The sequence below is a fragment of the Plectropomus leopardus genome, chromosome 2, assembly GCF_026936395.1.
Source record: "Plectropomus leopardus strain MGB_pleo_1.0 chromosome 2, ASM2693639v1, whole genome shotgun sequence".
Classification (NCBI taxonomy): Eukaryota; Metazoa; Chordata; class Actinopteri; order Perciformes; family Serranidae; genus Plectropomus; species Plectropomus leopardus.
In genome coordinates, this window is record NC_142177.1 from 7,612,687 (window position 1) to 7,626,047 (window position 13,361).

Genomic DNA, 13,361 nt, shown 5'->3' on the forward strand with positions numbered 1-13,361 from the left:
ATAAACTGTCTTTAATCAGACCCATTTTATTGAGTCTTATTGGGGTGTAATAATATCTATGAAGTATTTTGTATTGGATAAATTTGCCTCTGGCTTCTCTGATGTTTTCTCCGCTGCTGGAAAGAATTCCATCCCATGTTTCTTCGGCAAATGTACAACCAAAGTCTTTCTCCCATATAATCTTAAGATTTTTACAGCCATTGTTGTTTACCCATGGACATAGCTCATACCACTTCGATGCTTTGTGATACATTGTTGGCAATTGAAAGTACTGCTCTATTGGGTTTTTAACTTGAGAAAAGTGAACTTTATCCTTAAGACAGCTTCTAATTTGTAAATATTTCCAAAGATGGCCATGTCCCTCCAGATTAAACTTCTCCCTCATTCTATTATAGGAGAGAAAATTACCCCCTTCAAATAGGTCATTTAGTATTCTGATACCATGTCTTAACCACCCAATAAATTGTCTGTTTGCCTATTTTTATTTTAGTATTGTACCATATGGGTGCATATTTTTGACTATTGTGAGATATTTTACACCTTTTATGTACTTCCTGCCAGACTATCTTTGAATGTTCTAGGATTGGATTCAGACTATTACGTTTCCTTTTTTGATGTTTGTGCCAAGGCTGCTATATTTCTGCAACTATTTTAAATTTAATCTTAATTGCCAGATGAAAATTAGTTTTAGTTACATTTTAGTCATTTTTATCCTTCATAGTTTTATTAGTATCTTATTAGTCAAAATGTTCCTGATAAAATATGCCAATTAGCCAAAAACAAATATCAGAAAATAGATATTAAGGTGACAGGTTGTATCAAGTGTTAAAAATTTACTAAGACATTTTTTTCTAAAACTACAAATGATGATACAAATGATCACATTTACAAGCTTGCATTTCTTCAGTAAGGTTTTGACAAGTTTAAATGATTTATGAGCACGCAAAAGCCCAAATTCTTAAACTTGCAAACCACAAATTAGAAAAACTAGACAACTAGCATTTGTACCCAGGTTCACTGTAAGTTCTGATTTTATGATCTCACTGCAGAAAAATAACTTTATTTCAGTCTCAATTCTGTCTGCAACATGAGACTGGAGGTTAGACTTTCAGCTGTGAGAGAAAACTGGGTTCAGGCTGTGTACTTAAGCACAGATACACTCACTGATAACTGAGCCTCCTACCTGCCTGTCAAACAACAATCAAACCATAAACCCTCATGAAACAGTCCAGATCTGAGTGGGGTTCACCTGGGATCAACGGATTTGAAGTCCGTCAGCTGGCGCCTGCTCGCTCTGCTGCAGTTCAGCGGCTAACAAGCAAAGCTAGCTGCTAACAGCGACCACTGCAACCAACAGACTCCACAAATCCATTCAACAGCTCCACCATGTTGAATGGATTTGGTATCGTCTTCCAGCAAAAGCCCTCAGGGCCCCTCACTCTTGGAAATGTATCTTACATGAGCATAGATACATTGAGGAAGATGGTGTTGCTGTGTTTGTATATCATTTGTTTATGAGGGTTGTTGCAGTGTTTCAGTGGTTTGCACCGCTGCCTCACACACAGTGTGGGTTTGAACCTTGGCCTTTGGAGTTTACAAGAACTATATTTGTTCGGATTAAGCCCCAGTTTCTTCACACAGTCTGAAGAAATATAGGCCAGGAACTTTCTGGTACTGTGCAAGTGTGCAATGTGTTTATCTGTGTGAGCTCTATAATAAACTGGCATCCTGTTGCGAGTGTTTCCCCGCCTGCTGCACACTGCTTTAGGCTCCATAGGGCTGTGACCTTGAATGGGAGTAAGAAGCAGGAAAACCAGGGGAAAGAAAAACAATAATTTGTTCATGACGATGCTTTCATGTGTTCAAAGATCAAATTTTTCAGCCTCTGACTCATGGAAATATTTTACTTACTGCCCTTTTTTCAGATTTGGAAAACTTCAAGACTCACAGAAGAAGCTCTGTATCAGTCCGCGAAGGTCAAGGAGTGGTCCTGCTGTGCGGCCCTCCACCGCATTCTGGAGGTAACACAAAACAATCTCATTTTCAATGACTGTTAAACCCAGTTGGCAAACACGCACTGAGAATTAGCTGGCTGATAGAACAAGGAAGAGTGAGTGAATGAGATCGTAATGTTTGAAATGTTTTCAGATGGGTGTTTGCATTTTGAGGCTCTCAGTGTTTGGCTTGGCTGCTGCTGTTTAAATTGCACCTTCATTTGGTAATCAACACCTTACATCTGCCACTACGAGGGACTGAGAAATTTCCAAGTGATTATTGCATTCCATAGGTGTGATCTGTCTTGGTTGGGCCATGAGAAGCGAGACAGCTTCCCTGTCAGGAGTCTACAGCTGATGCTGCTTTGATTAGAGCCTTGCTTACTTAGTACTTACTTTTCTGTCGGCTGAATTAAACTATAAGGCAGTCCTATTTATTTGTCACTGGTTGTGCTTAAGCTAAAGGCAAGCAATGCCCTGGATGAAATGGATAAGGTATAATAAGATACAAATAATATGCCTCTTTGCTTTCTTGCCAAGAGTTAGATGAGAAGGTCAGTAATCTCATATTTGTTCAAAATAGGCAATGCAGATTTATTTCTATAGCACATTTTATACAACAGGTTGATTCAAAGGGCGTTACAGGGCAATAAAATGTAATACCTATTAAAAGATAGAGACTCACAATAAATGAGTACAGAGAAAAGATAAAAAAGGTAAAAATGATTGCAAAATGATTCACAATTTTTTAAAAAAATCACCTTTAGAGTAGCAAAAGTGCAGAAAATTCTAAGAGCGAGACAAGCTTGATTTGGTTTAGCACAAAGACTGGACAAGTAGGTTTAAAGTCATAGTCAAATGGACATTTGAGCAAGCCTGGCTTAGCCACCTTCCAGTTAAGTTTCGATTTCCAAGGGGTGTCTTTCTGATCAACAAAAGCTTTAAAGGAAAAATTAGCAGCTTTTAAACCAGCTCTATGTCAGTGCCGTATGTGCAGATGAACAGTGTTTGATAAATGGACTTGCACTTGTATAGATCCTTTCTAGTCTTCCCAGGCTGCCATACAAGGTACCACCAGCTACTATGTTAATCATTCATATGCAGCTGCAAGCACATTGGGGTGGTGATTGTTGGAACAGTGGACTTACTAAATAGATTACTAGCAAGAGTAACCAAGCTGGTTTGGGTGAGTTTAATTTTGAATATTGTTTGAATAAAGTGTGTTTTATGATCAGTTAACAAGTCTTCTTTGGCCAAATGAAGGTTGCATTCAAAGGGTGTGCAGTTGTATGTCTTTGTTCGATAATGACAATAAGTGTGAGAATGTTACTTTTCTTAACATTTTGTGTGATTTCTATTGTGTATTTATTAATCTTAATAACTGAAAGTAACATATAAACCAGTGAAATTTCAGGAAGGTGTGAAGGCATGAAATATAACATACCGCCTAAGCCTAGTAGACAAAGTGCTCTATCTCCAGAGCCACAGCCCCATGTGCAGTGCACCCAGAGCTCCTCGTTCCTGCACCAGCTGATGACTGCTGAGCTCCAGGCCACAATGAAAAAAGGTTTAGCATTTCATTTCCATATACTGCCTTTGTTGCAATGACACAGTGCTGGTTGTAAACTGGCAATGTGTCCCTTTATGTGCAGTCTTTGTTCTTCTATTAGAGAAAATATAACTTTCAAGTTTATTTATATGGGTTTGACAGAACATGCAACAGAACATGTTTGCCTCAGTGGCACTTTTCTGTCCATCATTGTAAAAACCAGCTCCATATTAGATAAATGGTTGTGATTGGCTTGACCAGAGGTCAACTTGAAATGTGTTCCAACCAGACCAGACGCATCTGCCAGAACAAATAAAACATGAGCTCACAGATATGTCTGGTTTCCAGGCTACATTAGAGCATCGCAAGCCCTTGTGGTGTGACATAATTCCAAGTGAAATGGAAAATATGGACCGGGTATAGTTAGGAGAACCTAAATCAGATTTAAAGCATTTGATCAATTTTCTCTGCAAGAAAGTGACTAAATGTATTTCCCAAAATGTCAAACTATTTTTTCAAAACATTGCAAACAAGCCTGTTTTTTTTTGTTCAGCTGCTACACACCACAGATATTGAATTTGGCATGAATTGTGTGGCTGGTGTGAACTACATTTGTGATTTAAAACATAGTTTTCTGGCAAAGTACCTCATAATTTCTGTCTTATTGCAGCAGATGAGTCCTTTCGTAACTTGTTCTCATCTCTTAATGCAACAGCTGCTTGGATTACATTACCCCAATTGACAGTCATCTAACAGATATCACTGATTCATGCATCGGTCCACTGTGATAAAAATGCTGCTTGCCTGGAATTGATTGTAATTGTTTGAGGCTTGTATCCTTTTGGGGTTTTACCAGGTGAAAGCTTGGCAAGCTTGGTGGCAATCTGGAAATTTGAGATTTATTTGCAAGTGGAGACGCCTATATTTGATTGCTCTCTATACTGTGAACAGTTGCTTCGCTGACTCTTTTCATATCTGCCAATTTGTGCTGAAGTAATCCAATTAAGGTTTGGTTTTTAAGACCAATGGGGAAATAATTCCAACATGTCAGGCATCTTCAGGCACATGAAAAGCCCCCTCAAGACACTTGTCTTCTCGCTAATATACAGAGCCAGTACAAGCTGTCAATTAGAAGTCCATTTTGGTGACTTACATCTCTCCGCTGTAATAGAAGCCACTATCACCGTGTCATTCAGCTAAATAAAGTAACCAGTCTCTTGATTTTTATCATGGCCCTTCTCGCATGATGCAGATGCAGTAAACAGTGTTGTGATGATGTGAGTTGGATTTATACTGGTAACTTCGCTTCCTTGTCGGGACTCCAGCCCACTTTTTCAAACTGGGATCATGCCAGCTGACTTCTACTGTACGCAGCACATTGACTATAAATAAGTACCTTAAACAACCCCATTTTAAAAGATCCAAACTAGTATGATTGCTTCCATGTTTTTCACCAAGCCCTTTAATGAGAATCTAGCATGAGGAGCAACTTTAACTAAAATCACCCTAAAAACAAACTGCCAGTACAAACTGTCTCATACTGTATATCAGCCACACACAGTGTATTCAGCTCCAGTAACATCTATCCATTCACTCACCACAGAGGATGACAACAACAGACAGCACATCAAGATTCAACAGGCTTCCCCACACATCCTGGTCAGGCTGTTGGCACCAAACACACACTCGCAGGCACGCGCGCGCGCACACACACACACACACACACACACACACACACTCAGCCAAGCTGCTGGTCGAAGCATCACAGTATTCAAACTGGCAACAATGAAAAGCAATCAATCTGCAGGCAAAGACCTGAGTGTTTTGCCTGTGCTGGTTTTCCTTGTTGACCCGACACGTTGCTTTTGTTACATCTAAAATGGCACTTGCCTCCGCTTGTAGCAGCAAAACACTGCCGGTTATCTAGCAACACAGATTTGCTTCTCTCACGTCATGCCGAAATCAAAGTGATTGCCTTGAAATTTAGGTTAGGATCTTCACTGACCACAAAGTTCTGCCATTAGTCAGCAAATTGAAATTTCATTTTATGTTTTGAATCATTTAAATTGAATTGCCCTGGAAGAACATAAGTAGCATAAAATAAAAAAAAATGTGTGTTCCTAAACTGAATTAAACTTTGGGATGGCTCTTTTATTGTGTTTTGGTTGTAGATGGTGGACTACAACCTATAACTAGATGTTAAAACATGTGTAATTGGCTATAATTGGTATAGGCTAATTAGTGTCAGTCAACATGATCACATTTGTTTTATTTGCAGTTAGTGCCTGTTTGAAATTTGACAGATATTTTACTCGTTTGTGTTTAATTATTATTTTGGGTGGGTGATTTCAGAGCAGTTTCAGAGAATGACACTAATTCTCCTCATGCTTTCTGAAATAATTTTTTGTAGTTGTAGTTATTAAATGTTCCGTCATACCCATAAGCACACACGCACGCGCGCACACACACACACACACACACACACACACACACACTGTAGTTTCACACAATCTTGTCCTGCTGCTCTAAATACTCGTAAATGCACCAAATGTGCTATTTCCTGCTGTTTGAGTAACATTTGCCTAAACCTACGGTGCCCCGACGTTAGAGCTAATTACTGTGCCTTTTTCAAAAATGAAACTATATTTTTTTTTTTACCTGATTTTAAAGATGTACACCTTCTGCAAAGGAATGAATGAGCTGGCAGGGTCGGAAAAAACAACCCTGACTCCTTGAAATTATGTTTGTATGTTACAGATTTTTCCTAATTATGTTGTTGTGGCAACATAATTGCTGCATGGATTATTTTTAGAGACAATGTTTCTTTCGGGTAACAAAACACTGCATAATACCTAGAATGGTCTTTGCAAGGAGGTGGTTGAGAACAAAGGTGGGCATACTCAATGCAGGACCTTGACACCAGAACCACAGGGACTCCTGTCTTAGGTTTAGGCAACAAGAACATTTTGGTTAAGGTTAGAGAAAGATCAGTAAATGTTTTGTTTTTTTTTAAAAAGTAATATAAACATGATGCCACAGTCAGTATGAGTATTGCAGGACTGCTTATTGGATGGAAAACAACATTTTGCTGTTAGCTGATTGCTGAAGTATAAACACTTTTGAACCTTGCCCGGTGCCTTTATTAACAACATTTCCTCATTATGTTAATAGAATATTTAATTTTCTCAGCATTATGTTTCCCTCAAAACATTTTCTGTTTCAAATTAGTTGTAAATGTAATGACTAAGAGACGGGGCTCAGTGGATACACACCACTCCACTCACATTATCAAATCAAATGCACAATTGGTATTGGAGTCACTTGAGAGGTAATGGAATCTGTGCTGGTATTGTCATTTTTTAAATAAAATCCACCCCTAGTCATGACCCAGTCAACGTTTGTATGTCTGGCCCTTGTGGGTATAAATGGGCTAAAAAAGGTTCCATAATGGTGCCATTCCAGTTGTTCACATGTGTGGTTTTACCCAAGTGGGACCCAGAAAAGATGCACATTTTGGGCACACTTGATACCCAGGTGACCTAACACATGTGGGGCTCATGGGTAATCCCATCCATCTCGGCAACAAGCATTGGTCCCATTATGGAACCCGTGGACCATCCATTATAGGGCCCATTTTCAGCCCATTTACGACGCAGACAGGTCTTACATCTCTTGAAAGAAAGAAACAAGAACCTTTCAAATCAATCTGCACTTCAATGGCAGACAATTGGATTTTGCTTAGGGATAATAATTTATTTACATGTTACTGAAATAACGACAGCCGTCAGGAGGAGTAGGATCAATCATTTTAAATTTCTAAAATGCAACAGTAAACACCTAAAATTCATCCATGATGCCGGTGACTTGAACTTAACGGCCTTTTATGATCAGAAGATATTGCATACATTGGACTGTACTCACAGGTTGTGGTGCTATAAGCCTCCTGCAGACTGTGAGATTTTAGCATAGGTATCATGAGTATAAAAAGTTTAGTGCAGCAACAGTGTGCGACATGGATCTTAATAACTTGGGTACAACATCAAGTTTGATATATGCAGACTGTATGATCTCAACTCCTTCTGAATCACAGGCCAGGACATACGTCCATCGATATCAACATGTATGAACAAAATGTCATTTTGCGTGCCTCATTGATCTACGCTTATGGAAGCGTATTGCTGCCACTCTAGAATAAAAAGATACGTGTCATTTTCACGTTACAACGTGAAAAGTTGTAGTAGTGTAGAGTCAATAATAATCAAAACACCATCTTCACTGTCTAATTCTCATGACATACAGTATAAATTATCATGTTATAACGTGAGATTTTTTACGTTGTAATGTGAAACTGATCCGTATTTTTATATTCTAGAGTGGCAGCAATACGCTGCCGTATACGCTGCTGTAGTGGTAAGTGCAAACTGTTAACATACAATCAAGCCCTCGCTGCAGCGGCACTTATGTGTGCTGGGAAAACGAGGAGGAGGAGGATGTGGACGCGGTCATGGCTGGGGAAAAAAGGCCAACTTGGCATGCTAGTTTTGCAACAAGAGCTCGGAGTAAGTGTCAGCATCTATTAGCAATTAGCATGCACTATTAGAGTCCTGCTGATCAGTGCGTCATTTCATGCTGCATTCCTGTTTCTTGGTTAGTAGATATAGGTCACAACAGCAGCCACAGAGCGCGATGGTCATCCCTAATTTCTGACTATCAGATATTTATCCCAAGCTGTCTTTGACCAATGCCCGTGACAACCGCCATCTTTAAACCTCTCTCACTGTGCAACTTAGGACCACTGTTTTAGAGCCACGACCAAAGATATCGCCACGTTTCTTTCACGATGGTTATCTTCCGTCTGAGACAGCCCAAAATTACACAGCGTATACTGGGCTTGAGTACAAAGTTTTGTCGTGCTTCACTAGCGGCAAGAATTCAAGAAGCAGCTCAGTCATGAATCTCGGTTGTTTTATTGCAAATCTGCTTGTCCTGTCAGAAGGTAGACAGGGGTGGATACATTCACTGAAACAACATGACTAATGCGGAGCAGGCCGACTACAATCCCATGATATGAGAGAATGTGCCCTGGTTGTGAGGAAATACAAAAATCTGCAGGCAACCTAACATGGAACGAAAAGTGACGGTTATAATGGAATAAAATTTCATATTCATGAAATGCATTCTTCATGATTCTGAGGGCTATTTGACCTGGGAAGAAGACTTTCCTGTCCTGGCAATTTACAATTGATCAAAATAAATGTGAAAGTTTGCGCTGTTCAGTTTGTTTGTGTGGGTGACACTGTCCTGATACGGGTGACGGCCGTTACGAGGCTCTATCCGTGAGCCAATTTTCCTGCTTCTGAATACAGAGAAATTCATATTCCGTGTTGCATCAGGTTGCTTTGAGCAGGTATAATAAAGCATAGCAACCCTGCCCCAAAACCCTGAATACTGAACAATATATGAGAAAATAAAACCAGAAAAAAGATGATGATACATATTCAGTGCTTGTAGTGCTCCGCTGCAGAATTGGAGAAAATCTTTCAGGTGCTCGTTCATCTGCATATTTCATGACATTCCTTTGACATACAGAGGAGATGTATGTATCTCAGTGTGGCATCAGCAGTCTGACAGCCAATAACAAGACAATAATGACTGTCGGGCCACCTTCCCTCACTCGCGAGGACCTCATTGCATTTTAATCAAATTCTGCATGTGGGTGGCACATTCAAGGAAAACCTCTGCACATCCCTATTCAGTACCATATGTTCGCAGACCTTCCCATAGTGGTGGGGCCCTTGGTGAATGCCCAAGCCTCCTGAGGGTCTCCACCTGCCAGAGGGGGCTCTCAGAGGACACATTATGCATGGCAGACAGCTGTCCTGCTCGCTGAATGGAGCGTGGGCTCGTCCATGCAAAAAGACGTGTTCAGACAGAAGCTGGAGTATGGGGAGTGGGTGTGGATGGTGCACTGATATGGGATGGCGCACATCTGGTGCAAAACCCATCATATAGTGTGAACTGCCCATCATATGGTGTTCATGAGTGAGTGTGTGTGTGTGTGTATCTTTAGGTCAGTGTCACTGCTGTATCTACAGTACAAATTAGTTCAAAAAGATATTGTTAAAATATGTTTGTTTTTTTTTAACTCTTTATTCACCATTTAGTGCATACACACAACCAAATACAAAGTAAACAAAGTAATGATATGGGATTAGATACTGGATAAAAAGTAAGAGACCAACAACAATAATAAAGATTAAAAAAAGAGGAAATAAAAAGAAAAAAGACAATAAAACAAACAAACAAACAAATGAGCAAATAAAGTGTTGATTGTTTAGGTTTGCCTACATTTCATGTAAGAGTTTGCAGGATGAGTTTTGTTTGGCGTTAAATAATTAACCAAACCAGGAATTAATTTGATTCATTTTTTTTTATTTGATTTGATTTATTTCAAACATGCTAAAAAGAAAATAGAGAGTTTATTTTACAAACAAGCAGACAGAAAAAAAAAATTAAAAACGATGCAAAATGTAAAGCAAAAGAAGTGGTCAAACACATGATGACTTGGTTTACATATTCAAAAAGACGTGAGGAGTATGACTTATTTAATCCCACACCTTCTCCAAAAGTCATTGAATTCTAATTGATCAGCTTCCTTATTAATTTAAACCTAGACTCTGGTTAATTAAACATATATGCATACACACACATAGCCCAAAATCAGATATCTACAATTTGACATTATTATTTACAGAAAAACAAGGAGGATAAACAAGGAAAAAAAATAAATATTAAGTAACTGAAACTGCCTTAGTTCACCAAGTCAGATATTACCTTTAGACTTAATCTTGAGGTTGGTAAATGGTCAACATGATCATGTAAACATTTATCAAAAGTGTTATCGTGCTGGATTATGAAAGAACTTTATTTAACAGAAATGGTGCGAATTCCTATTGATGCTTACAAATGAGCTCCGGTTTATTAAATTCATAAGAAAAGTCAATTTCAATGATAGATGTGGAATTCAACATTTTGTTTTCTGATACTCTAGTTTTTCTAGTTTTTGTTTTCTGCCCTTTTCTAATTCTTAAAAAAATAATGTGAAAATAAAAAGGAAGAACACAAAATAATTCATTAAAAAAACAGAAAAAAGGCAACATTGATTTTTGTTGTCAGCTGCCTAGCAACAGTATTCAAATGACTTAAACCAGTTCGTCTCAAATCCTGCAGACTCAAAATGTAAGAGGTCCTTTTGAAGTTGAGACGAAGGTACCATCGCATACCTCTTATCCACTGTGAGGAGAAACATGTTTACTTCTGTGGTATTTTGTTGATGATACTGTACATGACTCATATTTAGTCTTTTTTTTTTTTTTTCACCGGGGATTATTCTGCTCTTAATCTGATTAGCAGACGACACATTTCACAATCTCCATGAGTAATCTCCTTTCACAATCCCACATCCCGTCATATTTCCCCCTCTTCATCTGTCTGGGGACTTCAGCTCTCTGGAATTATATCACATGTCACTGTCACACCATCCATGGCGAACTCGCAGAGCCTCGTCTCCCAAAAACCCCCTTGCGGTTTTGGCGTTATGTAGCTCCGTTACCTTACAGTGAGGAGAAACTTAAGTGACAAGCAGCCAACAACATGACAGCAGCATGAAATGGGATCTAGTGTATTTCCAGGCAGCGACGCTCCGACTTGATTGGAGTTTCTAATCACGTATGAAAAGGTCACAGAGGAGTCTGAGTGCGGCGTGCACACATTTCCCAGAAGACATGTGTGAGTGACACGCTTCCTAAATCTCTCTCTAAGCTTCTTAAAGTTTACAGTACACAGAGCTGATGTTATTGTTGCATCTGAAGTGTGAGTCCAAAAGAGAGCGAGAAGAAAAAGGCTGCTGGTTTACTGTCCTTTTACATGTATGCATCTCATGTGTGTGTACAGTATGTGTATGGAATTGAATTCAGATGTTTCTTTTTCTTTACGGTTGGCAGTGTGTAAGCACCCCCGTCCTCTCCGCTGGGCTGCAGTCACACGCCATGTCCTCGGGCTCCCCGGTGCAGCTACATAAACACAAATCCCTTGGTTGCCCATGGGGATTTCATCCCAAAAGAAATGCGCTGTCACCTGCTGTGCAAGGGGAAAATAACAATTGTCGAAAACATGACAGCTCCATCCGCAGCACCTACTGGACTGCAATTTTAAGCTGAATCCATAACACCTCAGAGCTGGCTCGCCTGTACAGCTTTATAACTGCATCCACTGGTGCAAAGAGTTCAGCTCAGTTAGTAGGATTGTTCACCACTCTCAGACTGTGTGAGCTCTGAACCAAGCAGGTTCACTTTAATGGTAAACCAATCAAGTGGTTTAGTATATTTAGGTAAAATGTGCTTGCTTTCCTAATGCAAAACTAATAATGAGTTGTATTTAATGCATATATCTGGAACATTTTCTAGTGTTCAAACATTGATTTAGATTCTGGATGACACAGAAGGAGACCTGGGTAGCTCACGCCCATAGTCACTATAGTTCAAAATAATGGACATACATTGATGTCCCTCATTAGTTTGCTGACTTATGTTTTAGGGGCTGTTCCCATGGCCACGGTTCTTGCACTAAATGTTCAACTTTTGTTGCAGTTTGGCCTTTCATTCACATGTCAGCGGTGTTTTTGGGGCCTGAAAACTCAAACTTTTGAAACTGGGTTTCAGAGTGTAATCTAAACACAGCCCCTTCTACCGCTGTGTAAACTGGCAGTGTGCAGATCCTGTGAAAACAGTGATGTCACGGCCACACCTAGCACATGCTAACAGGTAAAAGACGACTGGGTGAGCTACAGTCTGTCAAATGTAAATCTAGTCATTTTGAGGCAGAAACAACCTTTCAGTGGCAAGATAGCAGCTGCAATCACTTTTTGGCAAGTTTTTCAAAATTGCATTTTATGCATTGCACTGGCCCATTAAATGTATTTACACAGGAAGAAAAGGGACTGGGTGAGCTATAATCTGTCAAACATAATCACTATGAATGAAATGTAGTCATTTTGAGACAGAAACAGCCTTTCTGTGGTAAGATAGCAGCTGTAATCACTTTTTTGGCAAGCTGAAATGGCTTTAATACATTGCATTGGCCCTTTAACTCCCAACAAGCAGAACACTACGTAAATATGCGTATGCGTAAATATGAGTTCACAGCAAAGCCGATTCTTTGGGACTGTTCTGTAGCTGTGGTGCTTCCTGACATTTTGGGAACTTTCCACTCTGTAGTTCCACTATAACTCAAACAAATATTATTTTAGGCATTATTTTTGTACAATTCAGGTTAACATAAGAAAATTAAATAAAAAAACAAACCAAAAAAAAAAGTGTTTTTTGTCCGAAAATGTTGTTAATGAAAATGCACAAATACAGATTTTGACAAAAAGGGAACAGACAAAGCTAGAATTAAATGTTTTGTTGTGTATTAAAGCCGAAGATCTGTTCATTATCTTGTGTATTCATTGTTTATATATTCAAAATCTTGAAAGATTAGTAAACATGACCAAAAATGCTGGCACTAGCTGGCAACTTAATAAAAATACTCTGGAGGGGAAAGAGCAGCATTATTTACAAATTTATCATGATAAATATCAATTTCGATCAGTATGGAGGAAATTATTGTGATAATATTTTTTGCCATATCGCCCAGCCCTACTTTATTTTCAAAAAGAAGACTCTTATTATGATCAGTGTTAGATGAATTCAATTAATAACCCGATATGATAATAAAATGGTACATACATGTCCTTAAAAATATAAGAAGTGCTTAAA

At 39.0% G+C, this 13,361-nt stretch overlaps 1 protein-coding gene across 5 annotated transcripts in view; it reads left to right on the forward strand.

Moving 5' to 3' along the window:
- The window catches only part of cntn4 (contactin 4), a 275,881-nt gene that overhangs the window by 161,190 nt on the left and 101,330 nt on the right, over positions 1–13,361 (forward strand). For all 5 annotated transcript variants that reach the window (XM_088083789.1, XM_088083787.1, XM_088083798.1 and 2 more), the window contains one exon: positions 1,926–2,021. In XM_088083789.1, coding sequence (XP_087939915.1) covers positions 1,926–2,021 — 96 coding nt within the window. The remainder of the gene's footprint in view (positions 1–1,925; positions 2,022–13,361) is intronic.